We start from the raw sequence: 20,221 nt of genomic DNA on the forward strand, positions 1-20,221 counted from the left end.
AGCACTGCACCACCTGATTTAGGAGTCTAAACCTCATTTTCAAAAGGGATTTAGGCTCTAAGTACCTAAAGCATGTTTGAAAGTGAGGTTTGGGCACTTCAGTCACGAAGTGTTGCAACACTGAGCGCAGTATTGCCTAGATACCTTTAAAAATATGGGCCTATGTACTATGAGGGCAGTGGAACATTTATGATGTCCTTAACTATTAATTTCTTTGTTCACAAATCCAACAGGAGGCAGGACTAGATGAACCTATGAAGGGCAAGCATAAGATAACGGTGGGGAGGGATGTGTCTGAAATCGCCCACTGAGGTTGGGGCCAGTAAGCCAGAGCCGCACTCACCTGGTCATAGTACTTGTTGATGTATTTGTAGAGTTCATGCAGAGCCACCACGGAATTGAGTTCACCTGAGTAATTCTATGGTAATATAACAAACCTATAATTAGCCAAAATCTCTGGGCAACACCAAGACAATTGTTCACACAAGTTCTGCTGCCCTGGGAGCTCAGTGGGTAAAGCTCCAGAAAGCCTCTAAAGCCAGCTTGGGAGCAAGGGCAAAGGGATTTAGAGAAAAACCTAGAAAGTAATAGTGGCACGCAAGGACCACATTTAAGGGGAAAGGGAGCAGAGACCCAGTTGCTCCTGCACTCAGAAGCTTTAGCTACATGGGGCTTTTCCCCCCTAAAACTTTCCATTGGTGCTAGCAATGGTGTTGGGGCTAGCACAAACAAGACACCAGCAGCCACTGTTTTTTAACCGCCATGTGGTCTAGACCTCCTGTGAGCCAAGTCATGATGCAGTGGTTAAAATGTCTGGCCCCTGCCAACACTAACACTGGAATTCTAGTGGGATATTCTAGGGAAAAAGGCTAATGCAGACCCTGTGTCAGGGAGGCAGACTGCCCAACGTGGGACCCAATGGAAAATGCACTGATTTCTGAAATAAGTTGCTTTATTTACCCTTGACAGCTCAGCCAGGGCAGAGTTCATTTCCTGGTCACTGGCGGAGATGGTCTGGCGAATGTCCGCATAGTACCTACGCAATGGGAACGCATGGGCAGTTAATGCGGTATCTGCTCCTCTGCTGCCTCCTCCCCCTGCCAAACAACCCAGCTGTCCCCACCTGCTCACTCAGACTTTACCTTTCTACCATCTGCTTGTAGCGAGGAATGTCCCGGGCATAGAGCAGCTTGTTGATTGGCGAGTCCTTTAAAGGCCAGAAACAGACTGACAGGTTACAGAAACCAAGACCAGGGAGAGGAGAGACAAATGCCGGGTTCCCACGGGGGCAGGCAGCCTCTGTCCCTTCTCTACTCTCACAGAGGTGGGCAGAACCTGTCCCTTCCCTACAAGATGTGCAGAGAAGAGGCAATCCCCTCCCGCAACAGGGGCAGGGAGGCCCTGCCCCAGGCTCCAGGTACCCACAAGGGTTGCCAATTATGCAAACATTTCTCAACATGAGCACAGACTAGGGACCATTCCCTGCCACCTCCAGAGTGGGGAGTTCAAAAATCTCACTGTGCTGCACACACTGGCTGCTTCACCCCACCTCCATGCTTACCCGCCCCAGCTTGTGGTCGGCAATAGTACAGGAATCCATGAAGGTCTGGGCAATGACCAGGAGCACGGCATCTACATTGTCCGATGTCTGCACATCAAACACAAACTGTGGATTTTTGATTATGTTGATCCAGAACCTGAGGGGTAGGCTGCAAAGAGGAAAGATGAGGAGAGGCAGGGATGAGTATCATGCCCTCAAAGCAGATACTACCCCTGCTTATTGCAAAGCACTTCAGCATCAGCATGGAGTTCCCAATTCAGCTAGAACAGGAAGGTTCCCAAGCCACTGACAACTGGCCACAGAGATTAAATCTAATGGAAGACCCAGCAGCCAGTGCTGTGCATTCAGAAAAAGGCACAGATGAGCCTCTCAGAAAGCAGAATCCCTTTTGCTGTGAGAAGTTTAACTTTTATCACATCACATTCCCAGAAAAGCCATCCTGTGAGGCCTCTCTCAAACCCAGAGTCTATGGACAGCCACATGCACGTCAAAAGCTGCAGGCTGAGATCTGGAGCTGTTAGGGTTAATAAGGCCATTCTGCAAATCAGGAAACCCCATCTTACTGTACTGCTGAGTCACTAATCTCCTCTTTTACAAACACATCTCAAGGTAGATCTAGGGCTGTGGTTCTCCAACTTTCCTAGTGCAGACCACATCTTTACAGAGATACTGTCTCTTGAGCACCTTCCCCATCTCACTCACCACCACTTAATGCCCTTGCTCGCATGCAGGGCAGTACTCCTGAATTTATAGCTGTCTTTAGTGCACTAAGTGCTTTGTCCTCTGAAGGAGAAATTACTTACCTGTTCAGTAACTTAAGTTCAACATATTTTGTCCCTCTGAGTGCTCCACTGTAAGATTTGCACACCCTTGTGCGCTCAATTGAAGATTTTAGTTAGCAGAGTCTGTGCCTGCCTGTGATAGCCCTGTATTGAGAAGGGCTATCGAGGTGCACTGAGCCCGGATCAAATGACCAGTCACTTCCGGAGTAGAATCCACCTCGGAAGCTTCATAGTAAGCTAGCATACTCCCAGATACCCACATACAGTCTCTGAGTTGAGATCAGCTGGCCTCTCTTCCTCTTAGCAAAGGAACCTGAAAGGCTTAGTTCTGCCAAGGTAAAAGGTGAGTGCTTGCCTTACATCCAGAGTATGGAGATTAACTTTTTCCCTCAAAGAATGAAGCTTTGGGTAAAAAACACGAAGTCGAATGTCCTGGTTGACATGAAACTCTGAGGAGACCTTAGGCACGAAGAGAAGAAATATATCACCGTATGTGCAATGTGCCCAGTCATTTGATGGCATCATTATCAGCCAGGTGGAGATCTGGTAGCCCACCACCAAAATAAGTCAGTGGGCACTCATCAAGGATATACAACATAGTCTGATGTTTACCACAGCTGCATCGTGGGTCATTAAAAAAAAAACATTTAAAGAGATTGCAGCCAATCACTGGCTGCATAGTTGCCCTGTCCTGTTCAAAACCAGTTCAGTGATGACCACAGATGCCTTGGCAGAAGAGAGGATGAAGGCATAGGATCACCTTACCATTGTAGAATTTAGTGATGATGGGGGAGGTGAGATCAGCAATCCCCTAGCTTGCCCATCATTCTGCCCGACGTGATGGCTACCATAAACGATGTTTTGAACAAGTAGCAGAGGAATGAATATGTAGCCATAGACTCAAAACGGAAGTTCCTTAAAGTGTTGTGAGAGAATTTGATGTGCACTTGTCACAATCTTTTACTGACAGCATATACCACCAAAGAGCTGAGAGAAACAAACTAAGGCTAAAACGACAAAGAAGCTACAAAAGCAGTGGGCACTACTCTGAACTGTCTCGAGACAAAGGTGGCTGAGAAGGAACTGGAGTGGTAGCGAGTTTGCGCCTCCCTATATATGCTCACAACAGAGCGCGAGGGTGTCTAGTGTCCAGGTGTGGACCTATAGACACTGCTAACTAAAATCTCCAATCAACAGTGCATGGGTGCACTCATCCTACAGTAGAGCACCCATAGGGACATATACTCAAAGAAGAACAAAGGTAATTTCACACACACTACTCTGCATTTCACCTCTCCCAATCCATCTCTCTCTTTCTCTCCAATGGAAATAGGAGCTGCCAGCACCATGTGACCACCAGCAAGTACTCCAGGGACCACAGTTTGGGATTCTCTGCTCTAGGGAAGTGTCAGGCTGCAACTTTGGCTCCATACCTATTTGTCTTCCAGATATGAATGGTCTCAGGGTCCAGGATTCCATGATGCATTGCTTGGTCATCTAACAGGTCAAAGAAATATTTGACAGCCAGAGGGACAGGGCGGCTGGTGCTGAGGATTACCTGGAACAAGTCATCCACAAACTTCTGCAGGGTCCCCTGTGGACAAGCCAAACAAAGATAATGCAAAATGAATAGGAAGAACGTAAACAAATATTTTAGCGCCTGGGTAGGGAAAAGGTTTTCATAGAATCCATGGCCAGAAGTGATCATTGTGATCACCTAGTCTGACCTCCTGTATAACATAGGCCAGAGAACTTCCTCAACGTAATTCCTAGAGCAGATTTTATGGAAAAAAATCCAATCTTAATTTAAAAATTGCCAGTGATGGAGAATCCACTACAAGCCTTGGTAAACTGTTCCAATGGTTAATCACCCTCATGGTTAAAAATTTACACTTTTCAGTCTAGTTTCACCTTCCAGCCATTGGATCATGTTAGACCTTTCTCTGATAGACTGAAGAGACTAATATCACACATTTGTTCCCCATGTAAGTACTTATAGACTGTAATCAAGACACCTTCTCTTTGTTAAGCCAAATAGACTCAAGGAGCTCAATCTATCACTATAAGGCATGTTTTCTAATTATTTCATCATTTTTGTGGCTCTTCACTGAATCCTCTCCAATTTATCCACAGACTTCTTGAATTCTGGGCACTAGAACTGGACACAGTATTTCAGCAGCAGTCACACCAGTGACAAATATAGATGTAAAATAACCTCTCTTCTCCTACTCAAAATTCCCCTGTTTGTGCATCCCAGGATCACATTAACCCTTTTGGCCACAGCGTTGCACTGGGAGCTCAGGTTCAGCTGATTATCCACCATGACCCCAAATCTTTTTCAGAGTCACTGTGTCCTAGGATAGTCCCCCATCTTATGAGTATGGCTCGCATTCTTCGTTCCTTCATGTATATATTTACATTTAGCCACATTAAAATGCATGTCGTTTGCTTAAGCACAGCTTACCAACCAATCCAGATCACTCTGAATCAGTGACCTGTCCTCATTATTTATCACTCCCCAATTTTTTCGGTAACCTGAAAACCTCATCAGTAATGATTTTATGTTTTCTTCTAGGTCACCGATAAAAATTTTAAATAGCGTAGGGCCAAGAACTGATTCCTGCAGGATCCACTGGAAATACACCTACTCAATGACGATTCCCTATTTACAATTACATTTTGTGGCCTAAGAGCTAGCCATTTGTTAATCCATTTAATGTGTGCCATGTTAATTTTATATCTTTCTAGTTCCCCCCAACCAATCAAAATGTCATGTGGTACCAAGTCTAACACTGTTACCTTTATCAACCAAACTTGTAATCTTATTAAAAAAAAATCAGTTTAGTTTAAAAGGATCTATTTTCCATAAACCCATCTTGATTGGCATTAATTATATTACCCTCCTTCAATTCTTTCTTAATCTAGTCCTGTATCAGCAGCTCCATTTTCTTTCCTGGGAGCAACGTCAGACAGGCAGGCCTATAATTACCTGGGTCATCCCTTTCGCTCTTTTTAAATACTGACATTCTTCCAGTCTTCTGGAACTTTCCCAGTGTTCCAAGTCTTACTGAAAACAAATCAACACTACCAGTCCGTCGAGCTCCTCAGACACCTCTTTTAAAACCCTTCGATGCAAGTTATCTGGACCTACTCATTTAAATGTGTAATTTTAATAGCTGTTCTTTAACATCCTCCTGAGATACTTGTGGAATAGAAAGTGTTATCATATGATATGACATCATTTGTTTTTTCCCCCCAATACAGAACAGAAATATTTTATTGAACACTGCTGCCTTTTCTGGATTACTATTCATAATTCTACCATTTCCATCTAGTAATACCATTGTTAGGATTCTTTTTGTTCCTAATATACTTAAACTCCTTACTGTCCTTAACTCTGCTGGCCATAGATTTTTCCTCATGTCCCTTTGCTTCTCTTGTCAGTTTTCTACAAGTCCCAGCTTTTGATTTATATTCATTACTATCAATTTCCCCTTTCTTCCATTTGCTATATATTATTGTTTAATTTTTTATAGCTGCCTTCACTTCCCCTCTAAACCTAGTCAATTCTTTAACTAGTACAGGCTTCTTCCTTGACTGTGGGACTGTGGCTTTTGAGCATCTAGTAAAGTGTTCTTAAGCAATTCCCAATTATCATTCCCATTTTTCTGATTAAATTCTTCCATCCCAATTGATTTGGTTCAATTGTTTTCAGCTCATTGCAGGTCACTTCCCTTCATTCAGAAGTAGCCCTCCCATCAAATCAGAACCAGATTATATGCAAGGGGAATATTAAACTTGATCCTCAAATGGCTGGGAAACCAGAGGAAGTGTCTGAGGGTGGGTAAAGTGAGCAGAACCATGATAGGAAGAAATCAGAGATGGCCCATAACAAAAGTAACCAGCAAGATGGTGCAGTCCACAGGGCCGGCGCAACCCATTAGGCGACTGCTACAATTTGGGGGGCGGTGACCGCGGTGGTATTTCGGCGGCGGCACCTTCCGCCGCCTCTGTGGGGGGCGGCATTTCGGGATGGGACCTTCTGCCACCTAGGGCGGCAGAAAAGCTGGCGGCGCTCCTGGCAGTCCACATGCTGAAGACTGCTCATAGGTCAAGCTGAGGGGAAAGGGTCCTTCTTCAGATGCAACGAGGAGAGGATTTTCCATACTATGGTCTGAGTGAAATCCAGACTGAACTCAGTAAAGACGACTGTTATTGGGGAAAGGATAAGGGAGGGGAAAAAAATCAGGATTCTTTGCTGAGCATGTCTTTATTTCTGTAAGCTAAGAACAAGGAAACACAACCTTCCACAACTGGGTGCACGTGAGGAAGGGTGGACTTGTGTTTAAGACACTGGACAGACTCAAGAGATTATTTTCCCAGCCATGTCACAGAATCCCTGCACAAGACACTAGTCTCACTGTGTCTCATGTAGCCAATGATTTTAGTTTATTGTTCATTTATTGTGCGATGTTACGATTAACTAAAATATCATATATAATCATTGTATTCCAAATAGATTTAAATTGTAGAATTATAGAAATATAAGCAACAGAGGGTCCTGTGGCACCTTTAAGACTAACAGAAATATAAGATTGATCAGTAGTCAGAAGGGATAAATATTTATTAGGTATCTAAGTAAGTAGGGCTGAAATGTAAGGCCTACAGGGTGAGGCCTGTGAGATTTTAGCTTAGCCATACTAGGCCATAGGCTTAAGAAATGCTTGACATAAATAAGTGACCAAAGAATGACCCTATGCCACAAGATTATAGGAAAAGATGTACCAATAGTGCGAAAAATTAACAGTAAAAGTAATTTTTTTGCTTACAAGATATCTGGTAGTCACATTTTTCTAACACATGCCCTAACTGCAGGTACACTATGTGCATAAATGCTAATGAGGTATAGTCAAAATCACATTATAAAAAAGAGGGTGCCCAGATTAGGAAAATTAAGATTCCTAGAGGAAACTCCAGCAGGAACCATCCCTCTACTGCTGATCAATTAGCAAGGCAGCCATCAGAATTTAAGAATATCGTTAAGAATGCGAGTATGATGATATTTGTAACTTGTGCATAGGTCTGTATAGAATTTCTATATGTTTGGTTAATCATAACTTTTACAAGTTTTATTAAAGGGACAGTTAAACAGACTAGACCTTATACTTGTGAGTACATGTGTGGTCACTATCCTGGGTCTTTATGTGTCCTTGAGACTATATCTGAAGCAAATAGCAAAGGTGACTTTCACTCTGTTGAGCTTTAAACTGTAGCCACCAGAGCTGAACCCACGGTAGTGTAATACTGCATTACAAAATTCACTTTAAATAAAATAAAAGGCTACACTCAGTTCCCATCTACAAAGAATGGTCACTTACCTTCAATGAGAGGCTGTTGTCCACATGGATCCCACTGTAGGTACGCATGTGCCCCATGAATGGGAGATCAGAATATTTGAACAGAAGTGTCTGTTCAACTATGCCTGCACCATGCGTGTCCTCGTGCCCCGGTCTCCCACCCGAGGGCATAAAGGGCAGAGCAGCTACAACCGTCACTCAGTTCTGTCACTAATTCAGAATGGCAGGAAAAAAGACTCGCAAAAAGCAGGGCTGGAGGGTGGGCCGTGGGATCTGGGAGGATGACACGTCAAAGCAGTAAGATAAGTAACTGTTTTCAGTTCAAGTACACGTGCATGTGGATCTCTTCCTAGGTGACTGATGAGCAGTGGCCCATCTGGAAGGTGACACTGAGGCGTCCAAACTGACACTGACTGAACCTTGACTGTGACGCTACCTAACAAATCTGGCATCTCATCTTGCCCCAAGTCAAGGGCATAGTGGTTAACAGCAGCACGGGGCTGACTCCACGTAGCTGCCTTGTTGGGTTCAGATAGCTGAAGAAGGCAGAAGAGGCAGCCTGTGCTCTACTGGAATGAGCTCTGATGTTTGAAGGGTAGCAGCCAGGTGATAGCAGATTGAAATACACCGGGTAATCCACGGAGGTATTCTCTGGGAGATGGCCTGCCCCTGAGAGGCACCAGAGATGGCAACAAGACAAGGAGTCTGTCTGAAGGGCTTTGTCCTTTTCCGATAATAGAACAAGGCTCGTGAAACATCCCAGGTGCAAAGTTAGTTTGTCCCTGGAGAGGAATGGGGTTTGGGAAACAAAGCAGGAGATTAACAGATTCATTTCAGAGGAGGTCTGACAACTTTAGGAAAAAACTGGGAATGACGTGTCACCACCACCTTCTGGAATGTTGAGTAAGGAGGGTCAGCCATGAGCAATGCAAATTCACTGACCCGTCTGGCTGATGTGATGGTGAGCAAAAAGGCGGTCCTGCGAGTAAGGTGCTATAAAGAGCACACAGAGAGAGACTCAAAGGGGGCTCCATTGGGCTTGTAAAGACAATATTAAGATCCCAGGTCAGAGGGGGTTCTCTGACTGGTGGATAAGCAAGTAGAAATCTAGATACTGTGGGATACCGAAAAAAAAAAAAAGAACACGACTACATGGGGTATGCTGAGATTGCTGCAAGATGGACTTCGAATGAGCTGAACAAGCATCCAGAGTGTTTCAAAAATGCAGAATATAAATCGAAGATTTTAGGTACCGAGGCTTTCAATGGTTCACGGCTGTGTTGGGCTACCCAAAATTAAAAATCCTTTCCATTTAAAGGAGTAAGTCTTCCTCATGAAGAACTTTCTTCTTTGCAGTAGGATATCTTGTAGCGCAATCTCTGTCAGTAGCACTCGGACAGCCTGGATACTGGCTGGTTGATACAATGATTTGTTATCTGGTTGAAGTATCTGACCTTGGTTTTGTGATACTAGGGTGAAAATGGAGCTCTATAGAGCTCCACTCATGGTTGGCAATGGATTTTCTCTAAATCATTGCTGGCTCCTGGAAGATGAAGAGCTATTGGGGTTATCCTGTGTTGTTGACATTTCTTTTCATCCCACAACATCTTTACAGGCATGAGGAGCAGTATAGTGTCACCATTCATTCTTGTCCATGGCTTGTTCCTCCATTAAGCCCAGCATCGTCACATCCCTACGTATGGTGTCCCTCCATCTAGTTGGTGGTTGGCCTCTAGTTTGGATTGACCTTGGTTGGGTTTGCATTATCATCTTTGGCATCCTGTCATGTTTGTCTTCTACAGTTTCTTTACCATCATCATCTCTTTTTGATTGCAGCCAATCCCATACCCTGATTTCACATCCTACTCTCCTTCTAATTTCTTCATGTGTCTTTAAATCATTCCACTTTAAACCTGCCCATCTTTTGAAGAACTCTCCTCTCCACTACATCCAGCCTTCTGATGTCTGTTTAATTTAATACAGCTGCTTCCAGACCATAAGGTAATACTGTTAGTATATCGGTGTGATAAATTTTCACTGGGGTACCAAAGGTAGTGATTTTAGTCATCCATAATTCTGTCAGTTTCTGTGCAGTACCTGTGGCTAAGGCACATTTCCTTTTAACCTCATCTTTGATGGAATCCATCAGCACTGATCAAGCTTCCTAGGTACACATAAGATTCCACTTGTTCTACAACTTCACCACTGCTGCATTTCGAACACTTAATCTGTTGTCCCCTTCTCCAAGGTGCAGCCACTTTATCTCCTCGACATTTAATGTAAACCCAACTATTGTTGACACCCTGTCCATAAACCAGTCGTGGGCAACCTGCAGCCTGCACGCAGCCTGTCAGGGTAATCTGCTGGCGGGTCGCCAGACAGTTTGTTTACATTTGCACAGCCACCCGCAGCTCCCAGTGGCTGGGAACATTAAACTGCAGCCACTGGGAGCTGCAGGCCGCCGTGCAAATGTAAACAAACTGGCGGCCCGCCAGCGGATTACCCTGACAGGCTGGGTGCAGCCCGCGGGCCGCAGGTTGCCCACCACTGCCATAAACTGATTGCCTCCTGACACGCAGGAGTGATGAATGGGCAAGTCCTGGCTTGTTTGCATAGTACACTGTAGATGTGTTGTCTGAAAATCTGCATGGTGGAATTGTGTAAAACAGGACGGAATGCTACAGAAGCTAACAAGTTCACTTGCAATTTTAGAACGTTTAGATGCAGGTTCATGCCTTTTTGGGACCAAGTTCTGCGTATCTGGAGTTGGTCCAGATGCATCTGTGATCAGCATCAAGGTGTGGAGAAAGGTACCCCTTTCTGAAAGTTCTTGGGGGCCTGACCACCAATTCAATGACAATTGGATGTAAGCTGGAAGCATGATGTGCTTGTTCTTTTGATGTCTCATGGAGTGATACACTAGTCTCAGCCAGCCTAGCAATGGATGTGGGTGAATTCATCATGAGACCCAGCTCTCTGAATGGCAAAGGACATAGTTTAGGGCTGTGGTGACTTCCTAATGAGACCTGCCTTTGATCAGCCAGTCGTCTAGGTATGAACGCATTGTCTCCTCAGAGGTGCCACCACCACAGCTAGGCATTTTGTGAAGACACTTTGAGGTGGAGAGACTGAATGGCAGCACCTTGTGCTGGTAGTGATTGGCCCCACGCAGATACTTCCTGTGGGCTGGATGGATCACAACAGGGAAATATGAGTCTTGGAGGTCAGAAGCCATGAACCAGTTTTGAGCTTGAGAGAAGGGATGATGGAGGCAAGCATTGCCACCCTGAATGTGAGATGGCGTCTGCATTTGTTCTGTCTTCTTGGGTCTAGGATGGGATGAAGACCCCCCCCCCTTTTTTTACTTCAAGATAAGGAAATATCAAGAATAGAACCTCTTCCTCTGAACTCCAGAGATGCCTCCTCTTTGGCTCCTAGGTGAAGCAGAGAAGCCACATACATCTTTGGCTTTTTTGAGACGAATCCCTGAAAAGGGATGTGGGGCAAGCCTGAAATTGGATGGAATAGTCATCGGAGACAACAGACAGAAGAGTTATCAGAATCTATGCCTAGTGGAAGAACGTAAGCCAGCATCCAAAACGTAGGGTGTGGGGATGGCTCCTGAGTGGTTCAAGTGCGGCTCTTCACCCCAACAATAAATGCATCTAGATCCACAAGAAGGTCCATGAGGGCAAGCTCATCTTTTATTTCCTTGCTGAGGCCAAAACAGAACTGGCGTAGCTAGGCCAGCTCATTCCAAGCCATACCTGCCACCAGACATCAGAAGCAGGCTGCATACGTTGCAGCTGACCCTGAGGCCTGACAGACTCCCTGTAGGGCAACCTCTGCATTGTGAGTTCAGCGTGGGTCATCAAAGGTTGTCACAAAGGCCCTCAGGAAAGTGTCCCAATTGGCCAGTATGCCACCTTTGCCTGATCCATCAGGCAGGCATTGGGCCATAGCAGGAAATGGAGCCTGCACTGGCTCATAAAACCCTGAAACTGCTAGGGGTCCCATCGCAGCACTCTGGTAGCAATACCGTGGGTTTGGGTTCTGAAGGCAACATGGGCCATGGGGCTGTGGGAGATGTTCCCGCTTGCAGTCCTGTGGTCTGTTCTTGCAGGGAGCGGTTTTCTGCCTGAAGCTAGCAGGGCCGGCTCCAGGCACCAGCATAACAAGCAGGTGCTTGGGGCGGCCAAGGGAGAGGGGCGGCACCTGCGGCAATTCGGGGGCGGCAGGTCCCTCACTCTCTCTAGGAGCGAAGGACCTGCCGCTGAACTGCTGCCGCCGATTGCGGCTTTTTTTTTTTTTTTTTGCTTGGGGCGGCAGAAATGCTGGAGCCGGCCCTGTAAGCTAGTCCACTGTGGCCAGTAAGGCTTGGTTTTTCTGCCTGTAGACCAGTGATCTGCTCCTGGAGGCTCAGTGTTTCCATGGGCCCTGCGGTGCTGTACTTGTGGGCTCCATACCTTTTTCTGGTAGGATAAGCCTATGAGGAGACCAAAGTGGTCTGAGCAAACTGTAATGCCCAGTGGCTGAGGTGGGCTGGGGGCAGTCCAGAGCAGTAGTCAAGAACTGCTGAGACAGCTTCCTCTACCTGTTAAGGCTTTTATATAGTACAGATACCAATAAGAGTGTCGCCTGTCCATTCACTCAGGGGCCTGGATCCTTTAGGCCTTTAGCATGAAGGCTGTTGGGCAGTGGCGCTGATTCAGTGCATCGCCATGGCACAGCAGCTAAGGCTGGTACCTAAGAACCTGGCAGGCTGGGTTCAGTACTGGGGTCCTGATGATTGTTTGAGGAGTTATAGCTTCAGAGGGGTCCCAGGTCTTCCTCATTCTTGTGGAGAATGAAAAACACAACGAGCTGCAACCTAGCACATGGCTCTCATCAAGACAAAAAACATACAGTGGCTGTGGTCATCTGGGAGTGGAATGAGACCATTGCAGGATGGACATGGTTTGAAGCTCAAGGGCTCTGAATCTGGCATTTTGGCCCACACAGAGGCACAGAGGACCAAGGGACAAATCAAATTTAGCTTTTGGGCTTTTTATATGTCTAGAATAAAATAAAATAGGGGGGAATTTTAAAGAGAGTTAACCATAACTACCTAATTTTTTGCAGCTGAAGCTAAGGGCAGCAGGCAAATGCCGCTCATTCCATCTTGTTGCCGCAGGGGGTAAGAGGGGACTGAATGACGATTCCAACTGCCCTGCCTTTTATGCTGTTGGAGGTGAGGTGCACGAGCATGTGCATGGTGCAGGCATGACCCAATGGACATTGATGTTCAAAGGATTCTGATCTCACATGTATGGGGCACATCCACCTAAAGTGGGATTCACACGGACACATCCTCGAAGAACACGAGAATAATAACATTTCTCTCCTTTAGAAGATTGTTGGAAGGCTAACTCCCTTAGCATATGTAACTTAAGATATTATGGTGCTGGAGTTACAGGGAAGTCAACAAATAAATACATCAGTAATCTGGGCAACAAAGAATTATTTCCTCATGTGCAGTGCTGCACAGCTGGCAAAACACACCCTGGGGCTTGAGGGTTTAGCACCAAAGCACCAAGCCTTGGCCATTGTGGAAGGAAGTATCCTAGCCATGACCTAGTTTAGCTAATCCAACACTATGTTCTTTCCTACCTTCATAGAGAGGAGACGTGTCAAATAAATTTCAGGAATGGCCTTGGCTCGCTCCCGATCCCGTAAGCTTCCTCGCCTGTGTTTGGGGAGCTCTGGCTCTTCAGTTGGTTTTACTAGGTGCCAAAGTTTTATTCCACCCTCATCTGCATCCTCCAGCATCGGCGTTTCTGAAACATAAATACTACTGAAATCTCTAGGCTCCACTCAGAGACTGGCCACATTGCTCGGAGCCACTTGCTGCCCTTACAAGAAAAAACAAGATTTCTCTGCACTAAGGGAACATGCAGCAAGATAGAGATTGTGCCCAGGCCCTAGGTTTATTAACTGGTGGGCCTATTAGCTATGGATTGCACCCAGCCCCTGTGGTTAGCAACTAGAAGATTCCAGCTCAAGCTGGACTCTCCTTGCTGGCCCTGCTTCCCTGTTTTTAGGGGCCTCTGGCTCCCAGACACTTACAGAAGCCCCCGGTGCTGACAGTTTGGATATCCTGTCAATGCTAATAGTGAGGAAGGCCCAACTCACCCAGTAGCTATTGGGGGTTACCATAAAGCTATGTCTATTGCCTGGGAGAACAAAGTCCTAGCTTGCCAGCTGATGGGCTCTGTGAAACTATTTTATGAGGCCTTAAGCATCAGACTCACTCTCTCCAGGGAAGTAATCCTGATTCTCCCTGGGGATATGTTTGGTCAGACGTGGGACCAGAGCTACAGTTGCTCCATCAGGCACCTGTGTACAAGCAGAACTCGGGTTAACAATATTCTGCACATTTCTCCTTCTCAGTGTGACAGACAGGCTTTATAAAATTAAACAGCCCACCCACGAGGAAGAATGGTTTCCTGGTTAGAAGAGGGGACTAGGACTCAGGACCCAGGGTTCCATTCCTGGCTCTGCTACTGACTCACTCTGTGAGCTTGGTAAAGTTTCTTCAACACTTAATGACTCAGTTTCCCCATCTGTAAAAAGGGCTGTGAGGTGCTTGGAGGCAAGGTAAGGGTAAGGTATTTTAAACATTATTTTTCATTCCCAGCAGCCTGATCCCAGCTCTGGAGACCACCATCTGCTATACTGGGCATGTAGCCCTTATATTGACTTCAGCCAGTAAGCCTGTCTCATGCTGACAGAAGAGGTACACAATTGCAGGTCTGCAACATGGTGTATCAACAATGACAGCAGTGAGATACAGTCTAGTGCAACCCAACTTCTAAAACCTTAAATAAAAGAAGATACTGGGAAAGAAGGGGGCGAGCCGTATAGAGGGAGAGTGACGGCAGATACTGCGGTGAAGGGTGCATTTGACAGAGGCTAAAGAAGAAGTGGAAGATAATGGTCCATTCTGGCCTTAGAATCAATTACACAGAATGAAGTGCTGAACAGCACTGCTGCTGTTTCCTAGCCCCACAAATTTTCCAAGTACCCAGAAAGGGACCCATTTGTCTAACCGTTTTCCCTCACATTCTCACAATCCTTGTGTGACTGCTGCTTGGTTCTTTGATGGTGACAAATCTATGGTAGGAGTAGGAAGAGGTGCACAAAATTTGCTTTCAATTGTGAGTGAAGGTAGGATTTGAGTCTCAATTTCCAGAGTCAAAGGACTCGGGCGCTAACCAACAGATCCACCAAGCCTGCCCTGATTACAGCATCTCCAGAAATTAGCTTAGGGATATATATTCAAACATCAGACACCCGTTTGCCTCCCCAGCATCCATGCCTCAGGCTGTCAGAGGTGGAGATGTAGAGTACAGAGGAGGTTACACTGACTGAACAGCGGTTCCTGTGTCAGGAGCAAGTCAGAGGCTTCACCACATCACAGGTGGGGCTAGAAAGGTTCTTTAAATGGGATCAGGCAGGAGTCAGATCTAGAGGTGGAGTGTACACCTGAAATTGAAGGTCACTGAGAAGGGGAAGGGAAGAAGGATACTCAGTTCTGACCTTGTAGTGCTGAAGAGTGTTCAGGCGCTTCCAGGTTCCCTGAATGACAGAGGTCACATCCTCATCGGAAAGGATCAGGTGACCAGCCAGACCTGATCTCCACTCTACAGTCATCAAAACACAGAAAACGGAAAATAAAAATAAAATGTTTACTGTGAAAGCTGAACTGTCTTTAAAACTTTCTTGTATATTTCACTTTCAATAAGCAGAAACCAATGCCAGGTAAGACTAACAACATGCCAGAACTGTATCACCAGGGCACTGCATGAGTGCTGAGAGTTTAATCTCGTAGCTGTTAGGAAACGCGGGGTAAAGTTCCAGCAGTAACAAAACTCTATCCCTTTGGATATGTACATCGCAATAATGTAACCACGCAACTTCTATGCTGTAATACAAAACAGTACAAATGTGCAGCATATGTTACAGGAAAAAGGTATGTTTAAAGGCCCTGTGTCTATTAGGATTGTTACTTACTATTTTATAACATTATTTGACACAGGGCAGCAGATTATTGTCAGAATGTCTGGAACTTCACAGAAGATATGAAGATATTGTCCTTGCCCCCAAAGACCTTTAAATGAGTAAAGGCATCCCAGCCACCCTGCTAGTGCAGACATGGGCATCTTACCCTTGCCTGGCACTCATTGTGCGTAGGCTACAAACTTTCTAAAGCTGTGATCACAGCAGCCTCTCTGTGCGTAAGAGAGAGGGGCCCAACAACCTGTTTGCGGCTGCTGCTGCCTTCTTTCTACCTGTCTGCATCCGTGGATTAATTGCTGCAATGGCGATGAATGGTTTGAATGAAGAGTGGAGTTCTAAGTGCTACAGAATTCAATATAGGGGAAACTCAGACTTGTGTTTTCAGCCTTCCTTGCCAATCTAAAACCTGAGCTTTCAGCATCAATATGGGATCATTACTCATTGGTAATTCTGTTGGCCATAGTCATCCTCTCCCTCCCGACCAAGCAATGGCAATTATAGACAGGAAGATTTCTCCACATCCCAGAGGCCAGGACGGATGGGAGAAGAGGGAGGCATGACAAGAAGTGTGTCCAGAGTAAACTGCAAACTCTGAATCACGCAATGCATTACTGAGCGAGAGCATGTCCTATGAATACAGCGGTGTGCAGATGCCTCACTGCTTCCAACTGAGAAAAAGGAACAAAAGAGGAGGAAAGATTGGAGAGCTCATCCCCCAACAAGAGCCCTGCATTTCATTAGCCCACTTAGGGCCTGATCCTGAACTGCTGAAGTAAATGGGAGTTCTGCCACTGGCTTCAATAAGAGCAGGATTGAGCCCATAACCTTCTAGCACCTCTGGACTATTCCCATGCAGTCCCCTACACCCTGAGTGCCCTCTCTGATCTTGTATGCTTTTCATAAACATCCCTTTCCTCATTCAAATCCTTCCTCAAAAGACCACCTTCCTCTACAACCCTTCTGACAATAACCAGCCAGGCCCAGTAGCTACTTCCAGTGACAAAGGTGAAAAGAACACCAGGTACCATGCAAACAAGAGGTGGCGGCAGAAGATTACAAGTATCCTCTTTTCCGCCCCACTTCCTGCTATTATCCCTCTCCCACATTGACGATGTCACACTGAATCCAGGCTAGAACGTAAGCTCCGTGGGGCAGGGACTGTCTCCATTCTCTGCTGAATGGACAGTGTGAGGCACACCAATGGCACAGGAGACAGTTATTAGATATATTAGATAACTCCACTCTTCAACCTCATCACTGAGTCTTGGCATCAATGAATTGTGCTCACCAAGGTCCAGGGAGTCTGGGTCGGGGCGGTGACAATATGGCGTTGCTTTATAGATCTGATCTAGGATTTTCTCCTTCACCTGTGTTATAGTGTCACAGTCTAGCACTTTCACAGAGACACCCTGAGAATCCTCTGCCTCTCCCACAGTAGCTTCAGTTTGAGACAGAGCATTTAAAGTCTGGGGAAAGAAAAGAAAGCTGAAACGGCTGCATACAGTGATGAGCCTGATTAGCAATCACACCTGCACTCCCCTCCCCCCACAGTTACACTTACCATTAGCAAACCACTAATAAGTGATAATATTAACAATAAACCTTTTACATTTCCAGACCACTGGGGAAGGGAATACCATGAATATAATGAGCCAGATTCTCAGTCCTGCTTCAGTGGCATGAAGGGCATGTAAAGCTGGCTCAGCAGGCTTCCTGAAGGTTGCCTCTATGTAGGGGGCCTCCTCAGCTGGCCAAGAGTTGCTGTAGCCTCTTATGGCCTCTCCTTCTTCTCCCATGATTCCGCAGTGGATGTAGCCGGTGAGGAGGAGATGTGGCTAGAGTACTGCTCTGCTCTGGCAGTCCCTGGCTGCTAGACCTCTTAAGGCCATCGATAGCAGAACAGCTCTGAATTACACTGGGAACTATGCCAATCCCAGATCCTGGTGTAAAGCTATGGCTTCCACTGGGCAGTAACAGGACACTAGCGAGAGGGTGGCTTTAGTCCTGACTCAGGGTAGATTAGGACAGTGGTTCTCAATCTTTTTTCATTTGCAGATCTCTAATAAATTTCAAATGAAGGTGTGGATCCCTTTGGAAATCTATTGTCTGTATATATAGTTGAATTTTGTTCACTCAGTTTTCAGTCTAAGTCTTTCGTGGACCCCTTAGACATAGTCCACAGACCCACAGGGGTCCGTGCACTACAGGTTGAGAACCACTGGATTAGAAGATGGTGTTTCATTGGTACAGACCAAGGAGGGAAGAGAATGCACAAAGAGATGTGCAGTAGGGAGTTCTCACCAGAGTCCGGTACTCCAAATCCTCTCGCAGAAGGCGGTTATCATTCAGGGTGTATTTGGCTTTCCCTGTCACCCAGTCCACTGGTCCCTTATCTACTTGGTGCTTGATTCCCCGGAAGAGCATATAGAGCGGCTCCCCGACAGAGTCCTGGCAGAGACAGAAAGAGGCTCAACTCTTGAGAGAAGTCACTTTCATTTTGCCTGACAGTGACCTCAGGCCTCAGAACATGGACTCCTTTACCCCCAGGAGCATAGCCAAAGGCACCAGTCAACAAAACAACTCAAAGAATCTAAATCGGAGGGTTCCACCCACCCCATCTCTGCTCCATGTTCTGGAAAAACGGTCTGGTGGCTAAGGCACTGAACTGGAATTCATGAGACCTGGATTCAATTCCATGTGTGCCACAGCATCCCCGAGTGACCTGGGGCAAGACACCATGCCTCAGTTTCCTCATCTGTAAAATGCAGGTCTGTAGCCAGGTTCACTTGGGAGCCTGCATAGGCCTTGTGGGCAGATTGTGGCTCAACCGTCCCCCAAAGTCTGGGATGGCCTTGCTAGGCAGTCCACAAACCTAGCATCTGGGTTATGGTCCTTCATTCCCCAGTGTGCCCCAGGTTCTCCCAGCCGGACGGGGACATGGGACCTCTCCACCAGGTCCCAGTGCAGGGCCCATGGGGGAAGGGGCAAGGAGTGTCTCAGCACCCTCTGGCCAATACATCAGACCAGCTTCCCCTGGGCCAACTCCTACCTCCCCAATCTCTCTTCAGTTTGGGATGTGGTCACAGCACTCTGCCTCTCCCTAGCAGAGTTCCCAATGAGTCTCAACAGTTCAAACAGCCAAATGGGGAATTCTCAGTTCACTTCTCAGGGTCCAGGTGTTCTCCATTGTCAGGGAGCAGGGGCCTCTGGCCAGGTCTTACCCACAGTCCAGACCCTTCTGCTGTAGGCTGCTCTTTCCCAGAAGCAGCAATCTGGCATCCTCCCTACGGACAGCCTCTCCTTCACTCTCCCCCTGCTTGACTGTCAGAGTCTCCTTTTAAGCAGGTCCTCCATTTGGAGCATGCTCACCAGCTGCTTAGGGGTAGGGTCCTCTTGGCCCACAACTGCTCCTTCACTGCCTTAGCCTTTGTGTGGGGTCTTTAAACCACATCACAAGCTCACACCTTTCCTCCCGCACAGGGGTATTGTGCAGATCATCCCACTAATGTGTGTGAGACACTCAGCTATTACAGTGGTCGGGCTGTGTCTACCGGACCAACGTGTGGGCATGCAACAGTCCAGCTCAGCCCTTGGCTGCAGGCTTGTGGAAAAGTGCAGATGAGGGGGCTGATGAAGTGCTGGATGCTGTGCAATCTATGCTGTGAGCAACCCAGCTCTTCTTTCCTGCTCACTGCACACAGGGTAATTTGTGACACCATTTTAGCAGGCGCTCAGACTGCTGATCTATATTAGTGTAGCAGGGTTGGGGCATTCTTTTAGTCTCCATTTCTCTTGGCTTCCCCACCCTTCCCAGGGATGGAGAATTCTTACCCTTACAAAAGCATACAGACAGATGGACATCCAGTTGGTGAGCAGCTTCTCTACTACTGTTTCTGTCCTGAAAGAGAACCCCAGGCTGGTTACTGTATGTTACCCTCCACAGGGAGGCACCAGAACAGAGAGTGGGGTGGATGATAAGGATCAGGACATGCTTTCTAGGCAAAGCCTATTTGAGGACCCCACCCGAGTACAAATTTCAAGCCTTCAGCCTGAATGGGGCACAGAACTTTTAGTGTGTGAACAGTAAGGCAAGCAATTAACCTGCAGTCACAAGAGGCCATTAATGCCTCTACAGGCTGCCCGAAGGACCCAAACATAAAATTCTGTGCTGTATCTCCAGCACCCTGCAATGGGACAGAACTCACAACAGGGCAGTCAGGTGTCTATGCCCCTCTGCTATATCTCAGACCTATAGAAAGACTGATTTAGGAATAAAAGGACCAGATATCTTGCAAGGTATCAATCATGCCACCAGCTCATTGCAGAGGGAACAGGGTTTAGAAAAAGCTCAGTGTTGGCCTAACTGTGCTCCCACTGAAATCACGGGCTAAACTCCCAACAACTTTATCAGGAGCAGAGCCAATGTTGAATGCTGTGAGAAACTCCACCCTCCGTGAGGAAAT

At 46.5% G+C, this 20,221-nt stretch overlaps 1 protein-coding gene across 2 annotated transcripts in view; it reads right to left on the minus strand.

Annotated features, from left to right (window-relative positions):
* The window catches only part of PLXNB1 (plexin B1), a 114,923-nt gene that overhangs the window by 1,245 nt on the left and 93,457 nt on the right, over positions 1 to 20,221 (minus strand). For both annotated transcript variants that reach the window (XM_065407128.1, XM_065407129.1), the window contains 11 exons: positions 19,590 to 19,656; positions 18,060 to 18,206; positions 17,047 to 17,224; positions 15,279 to 15,382; positions 13,991 to 14,075; positions 13,350 to 13,516; positions 3,777 to 3,937; positions 1,562 to 1,709; positions 1,143 to 1,207; positions 961 to 1,036; positions 344 to 418 (listed from right to left, as the gene is read on the minus strand). In XM_065407128.1, the coding sequence (XP_065263200.1) occupies positions 344 to 418; positions 961 to 1,036; positions 1,143 to 1,207; positions 1,562 to 1,709; positions 3,777 to 3,937; positions 13,350 to 13,516; positions 13,991 to 14,075; positions 15,279 to 15,382; positions 17,047 to 17,224; positions 18,060 to 18,206; positions 19,590 to 19,656 (1,273 nt within the window). The remainder of the gene's footprint in view (positions 1 to 343; positions 419 to 960; positions 1,037 to 1,142; positions 1,208 to 1,561; positions 1,710 to 3,776; positions 3,938 to 13,349; positions 13,517 to 13,990; positions 14,076 to 15,278; positions 15,383 to 17,046; positions 17,225 to 18,059; positions 18,207 to 19,589; positions 19,657 to 20,221) is intronic.

This window comes from Emys orbicularis, chromosome 7, assembly GCF_028017835.1.
Source record: "Emys orbicularis isolate rEmyOrb1 chromosome 7, rEmyOrb1.hap1, whole genome shotgun sequence".
Classification (NCBI taxonomy): domain Eukaryota; kingdom Metazoa; phylum Chordata; order Testudines; family Emydidae; genus Emys; species Emys orbicularis.